The sequence below is a fragment of the Pongo pygmaeus genome, chromosome 18, assembly GCF_028885625.2.
Source record: "Pongo pygmaeus isolate AG05252 chromosome 18, NHGRI_mPonPyg2-v2.0_pri, whole genome shotgun sequence".
Classification (NCBI taxonomy): domain Eukaryota; kingdom Metazoa; phylum Chordata; class Mammalia; order Primates; family Hominidae; genus Pongo; species Pongo pygmaeus.
This window is the reverse complement of record NC_072391.2, coordinates 30,448,230-30,467,876: the sequence shown is the minus strand read 5'-3', so window position 1 is coordinate 30,467,876 and position 19,647 is coordinate 30,448,230. Positions and strand designations below refer to the sequence as shown.

At 53.9% G+C, this 19,647-nt stretch overlaps 1 protein-coding gene across 19 annotated transcripts in view; it reads right to left on the bottom strand.

Annotated features, from left to right (window-relative positions):
- Positions 1–2,222: 2,222 nt before the first annotated feature.
- Positions 2,223–19,647, bottom strand: part of KATNIP (katanin interacting protein) — a 230,036-nt gene continuing 212,611 nt past the window's right edge. For 13 of the 19 annotated variants that reach the window (XM_063654214.1, XM_063654211.1, XM_063654222.1 and 10 more), the window contains 9 exons: positions 16,164–16,329; positions 12,614–12,771; positions 10,973–11,037; positions 9,376–9,486; positions 7,502–7,641; positions 5,557–5,658; positions 4,816–4,976; positions 4,617–4,705; positions 2,223–4,012 (listed from right to left, as the gene is read on the bottom strand). In XM_063654214.1, the coding sequence (XP_063510284.1) occupies positions 3,957–4,012; positions 4,617–4,705; positions 4,816–4,976; positions 5,557–5,658; positions 7,502–7,641; positions 9,376–9,486; positions 10,973–11,037; positions 12,614–12,771; positions 16,164–16,329 (1,048 nt within the window). In that variant the 3' untranslated portion in view covers positions 2,223–3,956. The remainder of the gene's footprint in view (positions 4,013–4,616; positions 4,706–4,815; positions 4,977–5,556; positions 5,659–7,501; positions 7,642–9,375; positions 9,487–10,972; positions 11,038–12,613; positions 12,772–16,163; positions 16,330–19,647) is intronic. The other 6 variants (XM_054452717.2, XM_063654213.1, XM_063654215.1 and 3 more) reach the window with 1 other exon arrangement.

The following is a 19,647-nucleotide window of genomic DNA, read 5'->3' as shown; positions in this document are numbered from 1 at the left end:
GCTGCGGAGCCCCCCTTGGCAGGCTCTGGGGGTCCTTCTGGGTCCTTCTGGGGTGGCAGTGCCAGTGTTGGAACTTCTGGCGGGGGGGGGGTGGGAAGCAGGTCCTTCCCACTGCTGAACAGAGGAGGCAGGTCCCCAAGGGCTGGAGGCCTAAGGGAGCCTCCACTGGGAGCCCGTGCCGTAACCCTCTTGTCAGCTGCAGCGGAGGCCCATTTCCAGTCACCCATGCCAGGGAGCCAACGAGCCCTGACCCCTGACAGTGGCAGCCTGGGAGTCATTTATGTCTCTGTTTGTTGGGGCGCTGGGGGTCGAGGGGTGTTGCACAGAATAGGAAGCCTCAGGATGTGGAGGTAAAGGAGGGCCTCTGTTTACCCACAACAGCTGAGTGTGGGGGCTGCTGCCTCCGGGACCTAGAGGTGTCACCTGACGGTCGTCCTGTCTTTCTGCCCATCTGGGGGCTGAGGAGTGGGAGTGACAGGCGAGGAAGGAGCCCTCTCTCCTTTTTCCTCCCTGGAGAGGGAAGAGGAGCTCGGAGATTCCAGCCTGGGACATTCCTTGAACCCCAGGTTGGAGGTGGGGCAGAAAGGGAGGCCCGCTGAGCAAGCAGGATTGGTGAACGGACCGGGGCATGCCTGCAGACAGGTTTTATTTAATACTTGGCTCACTCAGTGTGTGTTTGTCTGTTTGTTGAAGTTGAGCCAACATTTAAAAGTTAGATTTCACATTAAAGATAAAAGAAACGCCTGGCTGTCTGGCTTCTCTTAGAAACCTTGAAGACTGAGCTGGGCGAGGTGGCTCCCGCCTGTAATCCCAGCACTTTGGGAGGCTGAGGCGGGTGGATCACGAGGTCAGGAGATCGAGACCATCCTGGCTAACATGGTGAAACCCTGTCTCTACTAAAAATACAGAAAAATTAGCCAGGCATGGTGGTGGGCGCCTGTAGTCCCAGCTACTTGGGAGACTGAGGCAGGAGAATGGCGTGAACCTGGGAGGCAGAGCTTGCAGTGAGCCAAGATCACGCCACTGCACTCCAGCCTAGGCGACAGAGCCAAACTCCGTATCAATAAAAAAAAAAAAAAAAGAAACCTTGAAGACCGGATGTTGCTGGCCTCTTGGATCTGAGGTGTGGCTGACCCCTTCGAAGGGCCTGTGCTGCCGTGTCAACCACGGTCCTTGCAGGCCAGTGTTGACATCACTCCCTGACATCACTTGCCTGGCCCCTGAATAACAGGACTCCAGCCCAGGGCTCTGGCAGGGGCTGGAGAGGCTCAGCAGAGCTGAGAGGCTGGGACACCCCTGCTGGCCTCCCACTCTCACAGAGGGAATGTTGGAAGGTCTGGGCTGCCCTCGAGGGTCTCCAGGGCTGGCCCAGAGATCCTTCCACCAAAAGGAGGGAGGGCGACTGCTCTCCAACACTAGCGTGGCTGGGCACAGCCAGGCCTCCGTCTCTTAGGAAATCAGAGGGAACAGGGGGCATGGAGCAGGCCGGCCAGAGCCCCTGCTGTTTTCCCTCTATGCTTGGGGCTGGGCCTCTCCTGGCTGGACAGAGGTGGCTCTCTCCTGTGACCCACACAGTGAAGCAAAGTAGGGTTTCTAAAGGACTCTCCTACCTGCTGCCAATGCTGTTGCCAGTGCCTGAACTGCAGTGTGACCCTCCTCAACTGAGCCGTCTTTCCACTCAAGGGCTGCTTTATCCAGAAGCCACGAGCTGCCAACACTCAACCCCCGAGGCAGCAGGGGCATGGGGGGGGTGGCAGGGAGGAGGTCCAGCAACTGGAGGTCTGGGGGCCGCCATTCCAGGATCCACACATGCTGAAGGGAAACCCCAGGGCCAAAGACCCAAGGGTTGTCACCCCCACCTCAACTCTCCAGGGGCCCTCTCAGGATTTGTGCATTGGCTAATAGCTTCCAAAGCTGTGTGTCCCAGGAAAGCTGCACAACCTGTCTGTCTCAGCTCCCTTATCTGTAAAGTGAGGCTAATAATAGTGCCCACCCCAAAGGGTTATGTTACGTGGATTAAACAAGTTAGAGCCAGGCATGTAATAACCACTCTCTATGGATGAGCTACTGTTGTCTGTTGATACGGCATGACAATCTCATTGAGTAGTCAGGGCGAGATCATGACCCCATCTGCAGCTCAGTGAGGGCTTCTCTGGGTCACTCAGCTCCTGGAGGCAGCATGGACTCCCCACCTGACCCCAAATCCGGTGACTCGGACTATATTCTTAATAACATCTTTTATTAATTTTGCAAGAGGAAAAAAAATAGAAATTTATTTTAGAGTTAAAGCCTGTACAGCTTTTTTTTCCCCTCCTAAATTGCACAGTACATACGATTATTATAAACGTCAGCTGAGGTTCTGGGAGTGAGCTTGTGTCGTGTTAGTGCCATCTCCCTGACAAACCTGACCTGTACCCACATCTCAGCTGGGAAGGAGTAGCTGGGGCTCCCTTTAATGCAGCGGCACTGGTTTGGGTCACAAGAGCTGGTCTGATCAACCCCTGACTCCCCCCGGCGGGAGGTGCTTGTCACATCTGGGAGCTGAGCAGAGGTGCCGGGGGCTTGGAAGCTGGAGAAATGATGGATCTTTCTCTGGGAGAAACAATTCTTATCTTCACATCAGCTTGTGCTCCAAATGAAAAGCGCATTTGCATAGCTGCTCGAGCCCAGGCTGCTAAGCCCATGAAGTATTTGCCGGGGCTCTCGGTTGCATAGGAACGTACCTCTAGTACAGTACTGCGGCGGGCCGGGCTGGGCGCCAGAAAAACAACGGATTAATATTTGGAACGAGAAATTACCCACCACTGGGAAACCAATTAGGTCCCTGATCCGAGCTTGTTACATCGATGGAAATAGATGCGTTCTGGGCTTCACTCGGCTGGGGGTGCAAGGCACATTTCCAACTCGCTGGGAAGTGGCTGAAGAGGGAGAAGGGGTGGGGGCCTGGGAAAGGAGCACCTCACTGCCTGCCTCCAAGGGCACAGGGGCAGAGACAGAAAGCAGCCACATCAGTGAGCACAGCCACGATCAGACCAGGAGGGACATGTGGCAGAGAGTGCAGGGAGGGCCTGCTCAAGGGTGAGGGGAGATGGGGGAGTGTCCTCATCGTTCCCCAACGCTTGGGTCCAGAGGTTGGGGTGAGTTCTTCTGGCCCACTGGGGTCTGGAGCTGCCAGCCTGCTGGCCGCCCACCCACCCTTCCTGGCCTGGCAGCAGCACAGAGATGATACCCTGGCCTGCCAGAGCAGGCCCAGCTCTTGCCAAGGTGGATGGCGGGTGGCCCAGCTGACTTCTTTCTCTCTGCAGGATGCACAGCCTTGGCCAATCCCTTATCAGGCCCGATGAGAGGAGAGAGGCCCCTATACCGGGATAAGAGAGGGTCTTGTGGACCCCTATAACCAGGAAACTACCCCAGCCTCTCAGCCAGCTCCACCAGTCCCCAAATGAGACAGGGATGTGCAGGGGATGGGGGTGCTGGCCACTGAAGCTCAGGTTTCTGAAGGCAGAGTCTCCCTGGGCAGCGCCCTGCCTACTGGAGTTGCGGAGTGGGGTCTGGTCTCCCACTGTCCTGCTCAGCCATTCTCTGGGCCCTCTGAGGCTGGATGGGACGCCTCCCCACCCCGTCATTGTCCTGTTCTGAGTCAGGGTCTGCCCAGGCCCGAGTGGTCACGGGCCCTGCTTTGCTGGGTCTCACAGCAGAGGCATGAAGGTAGGTGTCCCGGGCTCCCTGTGGCCAACCCGGAACTGCAGGGGATCTCTGCGCCCTGCAGCCACAGCCATCTGTCACTCCGGTAGTATCCAGGGCTGTCCTCCCGAGTCCCCTCTCCCCAGCGGGCTCCCCTCAACACTGTGGTTCGCTTCCAGCTCCTGGGACTGAGGGTGAGGGACACAGGTGCTGAGTGGGGCTGCTGACAGAACCCACCGTAGTGGGAGGACCAGCTTTCCCTCCTTCACCAGTCAGCAGCGCCGTCGTCTCGTCTCCTTCTCGCTGATGCAGGTTTTGGGACATAAGGCTGTCATGACAGGGCACAGAGGGACCACAGTTACTAAGTCTCAAACCCTGGAGGGGTGCCCCACACTCCCCAGTGAAATCCAGCAGCCTGGGTTGCCATTCAAGGCCCCTGGAAAAGTCCCTGCTCTCGGGGCGCCTGGCACGCTGGCCCCTTCCCTCTGCCTGGAGCGGGATCTGCCACAACACCCCTCTTGGCCTTTGCCCAGGCTGCCTGGCACGCTCCTCACATCCTTTAGGATCCAGCTCAAACATCACCTCCTCCGGGAAGCCCTCACCTTGGGCATCCTCTATTGGTTTCCCACGGCCCAGGGCAAACCCCTTTAACATGGTGCTCTGTCCCTGACTGCGTCCCCACTCTGTGCCCATGACATGTGGATTCAGGAAGCTCCACTGTGTTACAGGTGCCTGCAAGAAGCCAGAAGCATGTTGCTCCCCTGGTTCCATCCTCTTCAGTCCCTCCTTAGGCCTTTGGGCAGGCTCCTGGGCAGAGGAGAGGGGTCTAGGGGCAGGCAGGGGTGAGGTCGGGGGTGCAAGGCCACCAGCTCCTTCTGTATTCAGACCAAGCTCCCGAGGCACAATGCTCTGGGCAGAGAAATGCCACTGACCTGGGTCAACAACGCTCTGCTTCCGTTTCACGTTGGTAATGATTTGGTTTTCATTCATCATCTGGACATCCTGATCCTCAGCCTGATTACTGTGGGGAGGAAGGAAACACAAGACTCGATCAGGCTCCTGGCCGTGTGTCCCAGCCATCCATCCTCCTTAGGGCTGGTGGGGAGGCCATGGGGCTGGCTGGAGCCATACCTGATGGTGGTGTGTTTCTCCTGGTGGCGGACGTCCCTGTCCTCGGTGAAGAGGATGGTGTGGTAGGGCACGGTGGGCTCACACGTGGGCAGGATGCCCCCCACCAGGTGGCTCACCATGGCCAGGATCCCATTGTACACGAGCAGGTCATCCACCAGGAGCTGCAGGGACACGGGGCAGGACTCATGGGTCCCCCTCCTCCCTCCCACATTGACCTTGGGCAGAGTGCATTACTGCTCTGAGCCGAGGCTTTCTCCTCGGGAAGATAGGGCTGTCAGGAACAAGCGCCTACTATGTGCTATGTCCGCCTTGTGATTTCAGATCTTCACAACCATTGGGAAAGGCAGGAGCTATCAGCCCACATTGCAGATGAGGAAATTGAGGCCCGAGGGGCTTTAATACCATTAGCACAAGCGGCAGAGCTGGAGGCAAACTTGGGTCTCTGGTATCCAGGGTCCCTGTTTTCCCCATCCCAGGATCACCGCCCCAAACCAGTGGGATTCTAGAGGAAAAGATGAAAGAAAACCCACTTTCTATTTGTTCAGGGTGACACTGAAATCACTGCCAGCAGGTTCTGAATTCATGGTTGGGTGGGAAATTCGCCTGCATCTGACGACCAGGCATTTGTGTTGAGGGTTGCAACAGAGAGAAGTAAATCAAACTGCGACAAATGATAATTGCCAGCGGCCTAATTACCAACGACCATAATTATCTCAAAAAACTCAGCTAATAAGTACTTACGCCAAACTCCTTCACCCCTCGATGGGGTGTTTTCGCATAATTCCACAGTTTGATCATTGACACCGTGGTAGGCAGATCGAAAATCACATAAACCCGGTTCACCTGTCAGAGAGCAGAACTCATTAAAACAGGCATGTTTGGAAACAGAGGCGCTTGGCTGGGCTGGGGGTGCCAGGCGTGGGCTGGGGTGAACGGTGGTGCCCAAGGCAGCGCCTGCCACGTGGGCCAGCCTGGAGTTCCGCCCCCTTTCATCTCCTCGAAGCCCATCTTGAGTCAGGTCACGTGTGGCTGCGTTTGCAACAAACCGCTGAGCTGGCTTTTGGAGGGCCAGTGTTCTTGGGCCTGGCGGGGCCCTCATTTAAATGCCAGTGGAGGATTGGGAACATCCTCGGCCCTCCCCCAGTCCCCTCAGGTCAGGCCCAGAAATAGTCTAGAGCCCCATGAGCTAAAGGGACAGTCCCCAACTCCGGTTGAGCACCAGCCATGGTGATCAGCATCTGACCCTGTCTGTCCTTTCCCCAAACCATCACTGAGAAGCAACGCCAAGGTGCTGCTGGGCAATGTCCAGGGCGTGTCTGTGAACCTCCGCTGGGGGAGTAAGGAGGGGGCTGTCTAGATGGGGGCAGAATCCAGCAGGGAAAGTGGGATGGAGCAGCCTCGAACAGCCCTCCCTCTCCCCACCCCCAACCAAAGCTCTCAGATATTAGCTGGGGGCCCTCCCTTGCAAGACAGAATCAAGAAATAAGCATTCCACACTGGCCACAGGCTGCAGGCTCAGTCCTGCCCCGGGCCCTGGTCCCCAACCTGTGACCATCCTCAGAACGTCCCAAGAGGGAGTGCGGCTGCTCGGAGAGGGCCAGCCTCCTGGCTGGACCACGGAAACAGTAAAGGTCAGGGCAACGGTCTTCAAACTCAGTTGCCTGTGAGGCTCAAGCAGATACAGGTGTTGGAGTCCAGCCGCGAGAGCAACAGCTGAAGTCGCTCACCCCAAAAGGCCTTCCGGTGCTAGACAATGGAAAATACCCGCTGGCCGTCAGTGGGTGGCCCGAGTCTCGGGGAGGACAGAGCTGTGTTGCCCCCTCTGCAATGGCGCAGAGGAAGCTGATGGACGCTCAATGGGGGGGGTCTAATTTTAGGGTGGCCTTTGGAAAACTTCCGTCATAGATCTGCTGATGCTGTACCTTCCTACGTTTTCAGAGAAAAAGGTGCCCCCGATCCCCCACTCAGTCCCATGGCATGGACAAGGGACACATCCCTAGTCATATGGCTGCCAAGAGCCCGCTGTGCATCTCTACCAGGCATCTGGCCCCGGGCTGAGAGGCTGCAGGGGGGCTGCCCACCCCGTCCATGCCCTGTAGCCTCTCCCCTTCCTCTCCACCACAACCAACCACGTCTGCTCACCACGAGGCCTCAGAGCTAAAAGCTAAGCAGGACCCAGTGCAAGATCTGAGATCTGGGAAACTGAGTCAGTTGGTCGGAAGAGCTGACCAGGCCAATCTGGGGCCAGAAGGAGGGCAGGGCGGCCGTGCTGGGGTCATCTACCCAATGATTTAGGAAGGGGCAGAAATTGTGAGTGTGCGGAGAGCTGGGTGGGGAGGAAGAGGGCACAGTGGCTGCAAAGCCAGGCAGAGCAGAGAACCAGAGAGGGCTGCCTGCAGGGACCGAGGACGCCCAAGCCCTCAGGCAGCTGTGCCGGGGTTCCTGGCTTCAGATTCCCATGGGACCCCTTTCGCCCCAGGTGTCCCCTTATAAAAGAGAAAGAACTGCTGGCCTGGAAGAGCTGACCCCATCAGGCAAGTCAGCAAAGACCTAAACCTTTCTGACAGCTCCCAAGCATCTTGGCTTGAGATTAACTTGACCTGGAAGGAAGACGTGTCACTGAGAAAGAAAGTCCCCCTGCCCGCCTGAGGGCCAGGAGCTGCGGTGGCCGCTGCCAGGAACCCACCAGGCCCGGCAGGATGGGAGCCAGCCACATGTGCCGGCCATCACTGGTGTCGTTCACTTGGTCGATGAGCTTGTCCGGGGTGCGGACGTCTCCGCCCATGCCCTCTAGGGAGTTCACGCTGTCGGGGAAGGCCGCAATATCTGAGGAGGCATCTAAGTTGCCATAACCCAAATCTGTGTGCTTGGGGCTGCCAGCCGCCCTCAGGCTGACGGCGTGGCTCAGGGGACTCTGGGGCTGGCAGGGCGGATGCTTTGGGCAGCCGCAGCAGTGACAGCTGAATTGGATGTGCCCTGGGGAAACGGGGAGTGCTGGACCCAAGGGGAGCAGGTGTGTGTGGAGTGGTGGTCAGTTTCAAGTAGAGAGAGAAAGAAGCTACACAGAAGGCCGGCTGAAAGAGACCTTGCAGGGAACTGCGGGAGCTGGGGATGTCAAATATTGCTGCTCTTGAGAGGGTGGAGGGCAAGCTCTGCAGAGGTTTTCTTTTGGAAGGGAATGGGGCGGTGGCTGGATTCCACCCTGGCATGTGAGGATCGTGTCGAGCCTCTCTTCCTGGGCAGTGTGGAAGGACCTCGGAGCAGCTGGACCCAGCTAATGTGATCTGCAGAACTCAGCTTCTAGCTCTGCCTCTGCCATTATGACCTGTGAGGGTGTGGGCAAGTCACAGGTCAACCCTGGGCCTGTTTTCCCATCTGTAAAATGGGTATAAAAACCTCCAGCTCCCAGAATGGATGTGAGGATCTCAGAGTGCACTAGATGTGAGCCCTTTGGTAAAATCAATGAAACTTTATAGCTTCAAGGAGTCGCTAATAATGATCTAAAACATCAAGAATCATTCATCCCAGCTGAGGAGGGTGATGGCACTAGGGGAAGGCAGAAAAGGGTCCAACTGGAAGCCAGGGACCCCAAACAGATGCAAGGCAGGCTTTGGGGTTCGACCTGCCCTGGTATTTCCCTAACTTTGGTGGGCCAGGGATCACAGATTCAAGATCCGAGGGGGCCAGGCAGGTTACATGAAAGAGGCAGGATAGCCTAGTGCTTGGTCAAGAGCTGGTGTCTGGACACTCACTGGCTGTGTGACATTAAGCAAGTTACTCAACCTCTCTGTGTCTCAGGCTCCTCATCTGTAAAATGGGGATAACAGCAGCAATCACCTCACAAGATTGTTGTGAGGGCAGAAGAGGTAGCACAGAGTGAGCCCTGAGTAAATATTAGCAGTGTGTTTCGGGGCCTGGTAGATAACAATGGGAGGAGTGGGGGGCTAAGGTAGACCAGAAGGATATGCTTGGGGAGAAATGGCAACAGATAACCAGGTCCAGCCGTTGTCACTATGCATAATCAAGGGCCTGTGTTGCCAATTTCTCAGGGGAAACTGGAGATCAGGGTTTTCATGTGAAACCTCCTGATTTCTAAAAATATTAGCAACTCATTTTAAAATGCACTGGGATAACAGTTTGCAAATTCTGGTGTGGGCATACTATGGGCAAAGGGTTCCATACTTAAGAAATTCAGGACACACTGAGTTGAACACAGTGCAACAGGCTTCTCCCTGCAGACCTTGTCAGAGCCTTTGGAACTCCAAAATATCTGTGGTTCTCTGAGAAGGGGGGGCTATAGTTGGCAGCCTCTCTCAATTCACTGGACCACAGGACTCTTTACTTTGTGCAATTCCTGCTCCTTATGTCTTAGCAGGCAGGGCTGGGAGCTGCTCTCTGCTGCCTGTCCCCAAGGGTCAGCATCTGACTATAAGCAAAGCCCCCTGGGCTCTGGTTCCTAGAGGGCCATTTCCCTCTGCACACAAGGCTTCTGCCCCGTTCCCAATCCTCCCATGCTCCCTCCAGTCTGGGTGGAGCCCACTCCTGTCCTAGAAAGGATACTGTTTTCCGACAAGGGGATTTTTTCTCCTCGCTCATCATACAGCTCCAGGCCAGTGAGGCCGATGTAATAGGGGTCGCCCCAGCTGGTGAGAAGCTGAAACTGGAAAATGACTGGGACACTTTATTAAGGAAAAGAAGGCTTAATTTTTTTTTTTCAGAATATAGTAAAACAATGGCAAAGATAAGAGGAATTGTTTTGGGTTTATATTGATGAATGAGAGAAAAACATTTTTCTCTTATTGCGACTAGAGCCTATCAAAATCTAGGTGGCATCACATTTTCTTAAACTGCATGTGTGTGCATGCCTGTGTGCGTGGATGTGAGTGTTCGTGTGTGTGTGTATGCATGTGTGCATGTGTGCGTGTGCCCGTGCATGTGTATTAGGAATTCAAAGCCTTCCTCTAGGCCCCAGGAGACGGGACGGGAGGAGAGGGTGCTCTCCAGGGAGCAGGCAGGATGGGGAAACATCAGTGTCACAAACTGATTGTATGGTATTGAACGAAATGCTCCAGTTTCCCTGGTTGTGAAATGACAAGAACAGAGTACCTGCTCCCTCCTCCGTCCCTTTCAAGTAAACAGGAGGCTAAGAAGGGGACACATAAACCTCACAGCACCAGGGGCCATGGGCCGGGGCAAGGAGACCACCATTGCTGCTGAAGTCCCATGTGCAGAGCTGGGCATCAAGCCCTTCCTCAGCCCCGTGCTCTGCTCACTCCCCGCACTCCCAGGAGCAGGCCGGATGGGCGGCCTGAAAAGGGGCCGGGTGGCTCCCAGATGATGGCATAGCCAGAGACAGTGCTTCCAGAACTGGCCGGCTAGAGAGCCGGCCTTAGAGCCAGGCTGCCTGGGTTCACCTCCCCTGGGCCCTACCCCTTCCCACCTGTGTAGCCTTGGGCAAATTACTGAGTGTCTCTGTGCCTCAGTTTTCCTAGCTGTGAAATGGGAATGATAGTAGTACCAAGAGTGCTGGGCTCTGCTGCCTGAGCTAAAGTGCAGTGGTGCAATCAGAGCTCACTGCAGCCTTGAACTCCTGGGCTCAAAGGGTCCTCCCACCTCAGCCTCCAAGTAGCTTGGACTATGGGCATGTGCCACCAGCTAATTTATTTTATTTCATTTTTTTTAAGATATGGGATCTCACTATGTTGCCCAGGCTAGTCTCAAACTCCTGGCCTCAAGCAATCCAACCTCCTTGGTCTCCTAAAGCTCTGGGATTACAGGTGTGAGCTATTGTGCCTGGATTGCCAAGTTATTTCTATCTTCACCTCCTCCCTGGCTGGTTCCAGGACACCCCCCTTCCCCAGTCCAGCCACTGGGGTCAGTGCCACCTTCTCTGGCCCCTCCCAGCTGGAGTCCTGGGTGCTGCCCCCTCCAGCCTCAGCTGCCAGGAGCGGGATCTGGAACTAGCCTGGCTGCCCCAGTTCCAGCAGCTCCTAGTGGCCCTGAGGACCCGGGAGGCCTCCCATCCTCTGCCTTGGTTTCCTTGCATGGAGTTCCAGCTGCCTCAGCTGTGGCCGCCTGAAACCCTGGCTGGGCAGTTGCGGCCCAGGCACTGCCTCGGGGCCCAGAATGTGCTGGTGGGGCGGGAGGAGAAGGATACAGCCACAGGGCATCAGCGGCGCCTCGTAGTCCATGCTTGCACACTCCAGGCTTTTCATGTCCAGCCTGAAAAAGCACAAAACAGCACCATGAAGAAGCTCACGATGGCCCAGAATCACCAGCCAGTTACCCACCAGGTAACAGGCTTTGAAGAAACGTGGCAGTTTAGCGTTCCCTAGGATGCAGCAGGGAAAAGACAGATGAGGCCCCTGCTCGCGTGGAGTTCCCGCTCTAGATGACAGTCATTGCCAATGCCGGCAGGATGCTGTGCCAGGGAGGCACGGGGCTCAGGGCTTTCCTGAAATGGACTCTTTTATTCCTCAACACAACCCTAGGAGGTGGGTATTTTTAGATGCTTGGGATGTGGATGAGGAAACTGGAACACAGAGAAGTGAGGTCACTTGCTCAAGGCCATGCAGCTGGTAGTGGCAGAACCGGGATGGGACGCGAGGTTGTCTGGTACCACTGCCCCCTGTTGGTTAAGAAAACCAACCCCCTCTATGTCTTTAAACACAAGGAGGGTCCACGCTGTGCTGAGAGCCAGGACAGGGTGACAGGGCAGAGGGACTGGGTGGGGCAGGCTGCCTCAGGGAGTGCTCTGGGAAGGCCTCCAGGAGGAGGCAGCCTTGGGAAGTGCCAGAGCTGAGCCTTCCATGCAGAGGAGCAGCAGAGCAAAGGCCTGAGGTGGGAAGACACTGGGCTGCTGGTGTTTGCTCCAGAAAGCAGCCAGAGGGCTGGAGTCTGGGGCAGGACGGGAAGAGGGAAGCGAGAGGAGGCTGGAAGGCAGGCACAGCCCTGATGGCTTTGGCTTCATGATCTTCAGCACCTGGCTCCATCAGCCAGAGCCTCAGTTCCCACAACTGTAAAATGGGCATCATACTGGCTAGGTCAAAGGGTGGCTGGAAGGATTTCCCAAAGGACACATCAAAGTGTTCACACAGCCGGCCCTCGGGAAGGATTCTCTCCTCCACCGCCCTCCCGATGGGGCCCCTCTCCCTGGTCCACTGTCAGTGTCCTCCGGCCCTAGCCTGGTTCTCTTCCATTTCAAGGGCAATGTTACAATTAAGTGACTTCCCAGTGACCGGCCCAGCCAGCCAACCCTACTACAGTGCAGGGAAACTCATTTTGTTTCCAGAGCTTGGCCTCTGGTGTTTGGACATCAGGGGGTTTAAATGAGTAAACTTAACGTGGCATTTACAAATCATTATGAACTTAATGCAGCTGAGACTGGGGCCAAGAAATCCCAGTGAATCCATGAAATATTAAGCTCTATTTTTCTCCTTGAATCTTTCTAAATCAGGAACACAGAAACGGGTGAAGGAAGGCCCTTCCCCAAACTGGCCGGCAGGCATTTCGGGAATGGAGGCAGGCTGTAGCCTCTTTTCCCAGCAGGAAACGCAATGAAGCATTTAAAATCTTCAGCACTCCAGACTGTGAAAAACCCAAATGTCCCCAGACAAAGTAAGTCCATTCCACAGGCTTCCGGTGAGGCTTGGCTGAGCTTTAGAAAATGACTAAGTTGAAAAGCAATGCGTTTGATCATCGTTTCAAAACCCTTTCGGTATGTACATCAGAGCAACTTGCAAAGCAAGCGGGCCCAGGGGCCGGGAGGGGCTGTGCATGGCGCCCACTTTCTCCTCACCTCCTGGCCGGCTGGGGCAGCAGCCGAGCCCGTAGGTAGTCCATGAAGAGGATTTCTTGAGCAAAATCAAAGTGGCAGTTGCCTGGGCCCTTCCGGATGAGAAAGCCCTCTGGCGGGGAGACACACAGGCCATCCAGGGAGACGTGGACAATCTTGGCCTGACAAACAAAAGAAATAACATGACTGAAGGGAGGCAGGCCATGTGGGGACAGAAGCGGTGCTGACGTGACTGGAGCTGCTGGCAGCTGTGCTCACCATGGGGAGCCTTTCGCAGAGCCACCTGACCGAGGTCCATTTCCCGTATCAGGTGCTGTGTGGGCGCTGGGCAGGTAGCAGAGGACAAGACAGGTGAGCCCCCTGCTGTAGCGGACACTAGTCCACAGCTTTCAGGGGTGGCACGTGACTTGGCCAAGGCCTCGCCCACCTCACCAGCTGCAGCGGCCTGGGGCGGCATGACATGGAGGTCAAGGGCATGGACTCAGGCACTTCCATGTGCACCCACTAGTAGCTGTGTATGTTACCTACCTTCCCTATGCCTCAATTTCCTCATCTGTTAAATGGGCACGGCCATGAGTTAACCTATGTAAAGTGCCCTAAACAGTGCCTGGCACAAACTGTATACTTCATGAATGTTAGCCTCTATTGCTCCTTTTTCAACCCCTGGCTCACACATCAATACCCCTCTGGGAGCTCTCCCTTAGGACAGGACAGGCCTCTTCCTGATCTTTCTTGTCATGGCACTGAGCTCATCCTTTTTGGGCCTGTATGCCTAGCAGCATCCCCAGTGGCTTCTGGGTCTCTCTTACGGCAGAGGGTCTGGCTGGACCACCTCTCTGTCTGCCTCAGGGCCTGGAACATAGCAGATGCTTTCTAAGAGCTTGCTGGATTCACTTGGATTTGAGCCAACATCTCTCCCTGTTCTAGCCAGAGTTCTCCAGCCAGATGGCCAGGTTCTACTGGTCAATCTCAAAGTCCTAATGGTAGAGTCTGAGGTGGCCCAGCCACCACCTGCTCTATGGGCAGGGAGGGGCAACAGCCATCACTCTCTGATTTCAGATTTTGGAGCCTGGTTCTCCTTGACACCTTAGCCCAGCTTCGTGGTCAGCAACACTGGTGCAGCTGCTGATCCAACTGGTGGCTTTCCCCTAGGGAGAGGCAGAGGAGCTCCTCCTGCAGAAAGGAAGGGAGGAAGGGTCCCTGGTCTGGCTCTCATGTGCCCCTGGGGCCCCTCGTTCCTTCAGCATTTTGGGAGCCCCTCTATGTCAGTTACTCACAGGACATGTAAACCTGAAGTGTGGTGCTACCTGGCTTCGGGCGTGGCTGTCACTAGAACTTGGTCCCCGTCCTCCATCTCTCCATCTGCTTTCCTCAAGGGGGATTCCTACCTGGGCCCCCTGAGCTGAACTTGAGACACGGCCGGGCCCGTCAGCATGACTCCTGGGGTTTTGCTGGCTTGCCTGGAAAGGGGAGCTCTCTCTTCTGCTGGGCTTGGAGCTAGCAGGACATAAGCCTGGAGCTGCCAGAGTGTGCCCTGGACAGAGTCACCCAAAAGTGGATTCAGTGACAGTAAAGCAGAGGCCCAGGAAGCCCCAGTTCATCCTCCAGGGCCAACACCTCCTCCAGAAAGCATCCCTGACTTCCCTGGGCAGAGCTGGCCACGTGTCGTCTGCTCATTCCCTTCGAGGTGACCTCTGTCACTACCTCCATCTTATAGGGAAGGAAGCTAAACTTCACAGGGACTAAGTGATTTGCCCGAGGGCCACTGAAGGGATTTGAAGCCCCAACTCCAGGAGTCCAAGGCCCTGGCTTCCAACCACATGCCAGGGACCCCTGGTGCTCGGGAAGGCCTTTTGGGGTGTGGTATCTGAGTCAAAGCATCCATTTCACTGCAGTGGGGGTCTTCCATCTCAGGCCACGTGCCCATTCCCCCCCACCCCCACCTCATCCAACTGTAGCCATTGTCTGGCTGGTGGGGCCCAGACCTGTGAGATGGGAACTCAGCCCAACATCCCCAGATGGTAAATTCAGGTCACAGAAGCTCTACCAGACAGACTGTGATTTGCTCAAGGGAATTTTAAGGCCCAAAGGCACAACTTGAGGCAGAAGGCTGTTTTTTAATGTCAATATATCTGACTTCTTCAATGTGTTGAACCCAGGGGAGCGCTCATAGAGACACAGGGCAGCGTTGGGAGGGTCTGTGACTGGCCTGCTCAGAGGAGCACGCTGGCTCAGCTCCTGCCACACAGGGAAGGCCAGGGGCTGCCAATCCTGCTGTAAGATGTGACACAATTCTTTTTTTCGTTTTTCTTTCTTTGAGATAGTGTCTTGCTCTGTCATTCAGGCTAGAGTGCAATGATGAGATCATAGCTCACTGCAGCCTCAACCTGAGCTCAAGAGATTTCCTGCCTTAGCCTCCTGAATGGCTGGGACTGCAGGTGTGTGCCACCAAGCCTGCCTATTTTTTTTGGTAGAGATGGGGGTCTCTCTGTATTGCCCAGGCTGGTCTAGAACTCCTGGGCTCAAGCCATCCTCCAGCTTCAGCCTCCCAAAGTATTGGGATTACAGGCATGAGCCTCTACACCTGGTCCGTGATACAATTCCTAAGGCCCTAGAATAAATTCCGTGGTGGGTATATGGTGAAGAGCCCAGATCTGGGGATCACCTGAGGCTGAGTCCTGGCTTTGTCAACTGTTACCTGGCAATGGTGATGCCAATCCGCCGTGGCAGGTGTTATTCCCTCCTCATTTTATAGATGAGGAGACAGGCCCAGGGAAGGCAGGCCACATGCCAAAGGTTACGCAGCTGGTAGGGTCCAAGCTGAGACTCAGACTCAGGCCCTCCTGATAGTAGGGCCCTAGCTGAATTGCTACCTTTCAGTGGCCTCATTGTCACTTTTACATGACTGGAGGGCACCCATTCAGTCACCTGAGGCCAGAAAAGCCAGAGGAAAGGGCTCTTCCGAGGCTCTCTTCTTCATTCCCACCGAGACTGAGTCTCAGAAGCGCCCCCCTGCTGCTTCTCACTCGGCAAAACATCACATGGAAATCACAGTGTGGGCTCCAGGTCTGGCCGGCCAAGGTGGAGACTCCAGCTGTGTGGCCTTGGATGGGCAAGTGAACCTTCCTGGACCTCAGTTTCAGACCCTAAGAAATGGGGGTAATCACACCCATCTCCCATTGGCTGGAATGAGAATCCAGTGAAACGATGAATGCCTGTGAAGCCCCCAGCAGAGGCCTGGCCACCCGAAGACTCAATGGACTTGAGGGCTGAAACTGACCGTGGCAAGCTGGGGCCTGGACCTGCCTAGGACTCCCCAGCACCAGGAGAAATGGCGCTATGCAGTTCCCTGGAAATGCCCTGAGCTCTTTAGCCTGCATTTGCCATTTGCATTAGGAAACAGCAGCTCTCTCCCTCCCTGGACATAATGCCCCCAGCTCCGTTTGGAAAGTTCTGGAGGATTTATGGTCCTCTCTGGCTGCCACGCCAGCCATTCATCAAGGTGCTGCTTCCCTGACGCTGGACTGAGCACGGCCGCTGCTCCCTGGCTTACCCCGCGATAGGTGTCCTCGGGAGATTTATTGTAGTTCCAGAAGCGCAGGCCTGCGATGCTTTCGGCCCTGTCCAGGCGGATCGTGACCACATGGTCCAGCCCCGGCGAGAAGGGGATCAGCCACATATGCTCATCCTCCATGGTGATGTTGGTGCCATCAATTAACCTGCAGCAATCGGGACGGAGCAGCAGGGGGGCGGCTCAGTGAGCACAGGAGGCATCACAGTGGGGCCTCCACCCCCTCGCCCCCAAGTACGTCCCCACTGCCTGGCACTAGCCTGGCTGTGTCAGGCTCGTTAAGGGGAGGTGTGACTGATGAGAACAACAGTCAGAAGTCGTCTCTCATCTATGAAATGAGACATTTTTTAAAAGAAAAAAAAAAGGCTATGCTCTTAAAGGTGCAGAAAAGCAATCAGCAGGGTTTTTTTTAAAAAGGGAAAATGTATCATTTTTCAGAATCCTTTAGCCCAGTGATCTCATTTCTGGGATTTTCTTCCCCAGAAGGAAAATGTATTCAATATATGGGAAAGGCTATCCGAACCAAGATGCTCATTACAGTGTTATTTACACTAGCTTAAAAAAGGATAGCAACCTAAAAGATCTCAAAATCGGGAAATGGTTAAGTAAATTTCACAGGGGTTAAGGTGCCATCGTGAGGACACTGCAGTCACATGGAGGAGGCAGGACACTGATTATAAAGCTGAGAAATGAGGACAAGGACCAGGAGAGAGTGTGCAAAAGTGAAAAACATAATTGGGTCAGAGGGTATGGAGGTGAGTATTTTTCTCAAGTTTCCAAACTTCCTGTAAATTTGCTGTGTTGGCTTTACAGCATAGTTGGAAAGAAGTGTAGCCCTTCCTTCCCATGCTGGGGGAGACAGGCACAAAAGCACAAGGTGAGCTCTGCAGCTCTTGGCTTGGAACAAGTAGAAGGAGAGGCAGGTGACTGTGGGAGCTGCTCTGGCTGGACCATGCTCTGTGACCGCATGGCCTGGATATCCCAGGGAAGCCTCTAACCTGTAGGAGGGAGCCCCTCATGCTCCCTCGTGCTCTTCCCAGCTGGCACTCTGAGCTTGTCACCTCAGCCCTATCGCACTCCTGTCCTGGCCAGTTTCTGGTTCCCTTGCTTGGGACATCCTGCTCATCTTCAAGTTGGCCTGTGTTTGTCCAAGGACAATTGTGCCTCTCGCTTCCCTGGACTGCCCAGCATGCCTCAGCCCAGGCCTCAGGCCCTTGCCCTCGTGGCTCTGGCCCATGTGTCTGGCACTGCCATTCAGAAGCCTGGTCCTGGAAAAAAGGGCCCAGCTGGCAGCCTTTTGAGCAACCTTCCTCTCCCTCCCATTTTCCAGAACCTTCCCCACTCCACACCCTAGATTCCTGGTACCTCGCAGCTGCTGTACTGGGAGACACTTGGCCTGCTGCCACATTTCCTAGATTTGAAAAGAAACTTTTTGTTTCCTTTTACATTTTAAAGTTGTGAATTTGGAAAAAAAAAATCTCATAATCGAAGCGTTTACCCAAGAAGGCAATGTTTCTTTGTTCCCTAAAAGGCTGTTATTAAATTGATGGATGGTGTGTCTGACAATTGCTGGCATCTTAAAACTGAGGAAATTCAGCAATTCCACCCTGGAATGTTTGTGGAACTAAGCTGACTGAGGATGACCACTAGAGAACCTTCTATTTCCTTCCAAAGGGAATTATCTTTCTGTCCTAGAAATGGGGCTGCTCCATAGCAAACCCGCCCAATTCTGAGAGCAGAGAGAACTGCTGGAGCATTTGTAGCCGACAGTGAAAGGAAGACTCTACAGACACTCTCAAGAACATCTAAATGAATTCCTAGCTCTATCCATAAAAAAGCCTAGAAACAGCAACCGACCAAGTAGCAGTGAGCATCTCTAGTGGCCAGATTACGGTCTCTAAATACCATTTCCCACTAAAAGGAACCAGGGCTTCTTGGAGAAATGGCTGATTCCAGGTCTGGGACAAGAAATAAACCAGATGAGCCTGAAGCATCTGTCACATCAGAAGGTAAGAAAGGTGACTGTTTAAAAGGACTCAGGACTTCCCAGCATCCAAGAGGGAATGATTTAAACATCAATCAGGATAAACACTGCAAAGAATTGACTCTTCAGATGCAGTACTGTATGTTTAAAATCCACAAGTTCATAACAATCCCTAAAAAGAAACACATGTTTTAGACGATGCTAGAGAAACAGTTATTTGGAAAGCCAAAAAGAAAAGGAGAGGAGAGAATCCAGCACTTAGGCTGCCTTTCCCATCTGAATTTCACCACAGAGTAGCCAAATAATTGTGGGAAATTCTCTCTTTATTGCAGTTATTTCAGCAAATAAATTTAAAAAAGAATAGTAGGCGAAAATACCACCATTTTTCAATCCCTAATGAATTAATGGACTTCGCCAGCATGACTGGCTTCCAACATCACAAAGAGCCTGGCAACCAGACATTCTATTCTATATGTCCCCAGGGCCATCTTGCCCTAGTGGTCAAACCTCAATCTGATCAGCCCTCTAGATCTAATTAACAAGTACTAGAAATACAGGGGAGCAAGGAGCAGACTAAACAATACCATAGAGATGCAGCCAGTAAAATTCAGGTCCACCTGGTTTCTTCAACAGGTAATTTACAAGAAAAAAATTGAAAAAGGGGAAAGAGAACCTAGAGAGGCTTAAGAGACATAGCAACCAATCACAACACATAGACCTTATCTGGATCTCAAATCAAATGAGCAAACTGTTAAAAAGGGTGGGTGGGGGACTATGAATCTGCTAGATACCTGGTAATTTAAGAAATCATTGTTAACTTTTTCTTTCTTTCTTTTTTTTTTTTTGTTGAGACAGGGTCCTGCTCTGTTGCCCAGGCTGGAATGTAGTGGCACAATCATGGCTCACTGCAGCCTTGAACTCCTGGGCTCAAGTGACCCTCCCACCTCAGCTTCTGAGTAGCTGGTACTACAAGCACATGCCACAATGCCTGGCTATTTTTTTTTTTTTTTTTTTTTTTTTAGAGACACAATCTCACTATGTTGCCCAGGCTGGTCTTGAATTCCCGGGCTCAAGCAATCCTTCTACCTCAGCCTCCCAAGTAGCTGGGACTACAGGGACATGCCACAGTACCCGGCTAATTTTTTTTTTTTTTTTTTTTTTTTTGTAGAGACATAGTCTCACTATGTTGCCCAGGCTGGTCTTGAATTCCTGGGCTCAAGTGATCCTCCTACCTCAGCCTCCCAAGTAGCTGGGACCACAGACATGTGCCACAGTGCCTGGCTAATTTTTTTTTTCTTTTGTAGAGACACAGTCTCACTATGCTACCCAGGCTGGTCTCGAATTCCTGGGCTCAAGTGATCCTTCTGCCTTGGCTTCCCAATGCTGGGATTACGGGCATGAGCCACTGCGCACAGGCAACTTTTTCAAGTATAACAATGGTACCAGGATTATGTTTTCTCTTAAATTCCTTATTGTTTAGAG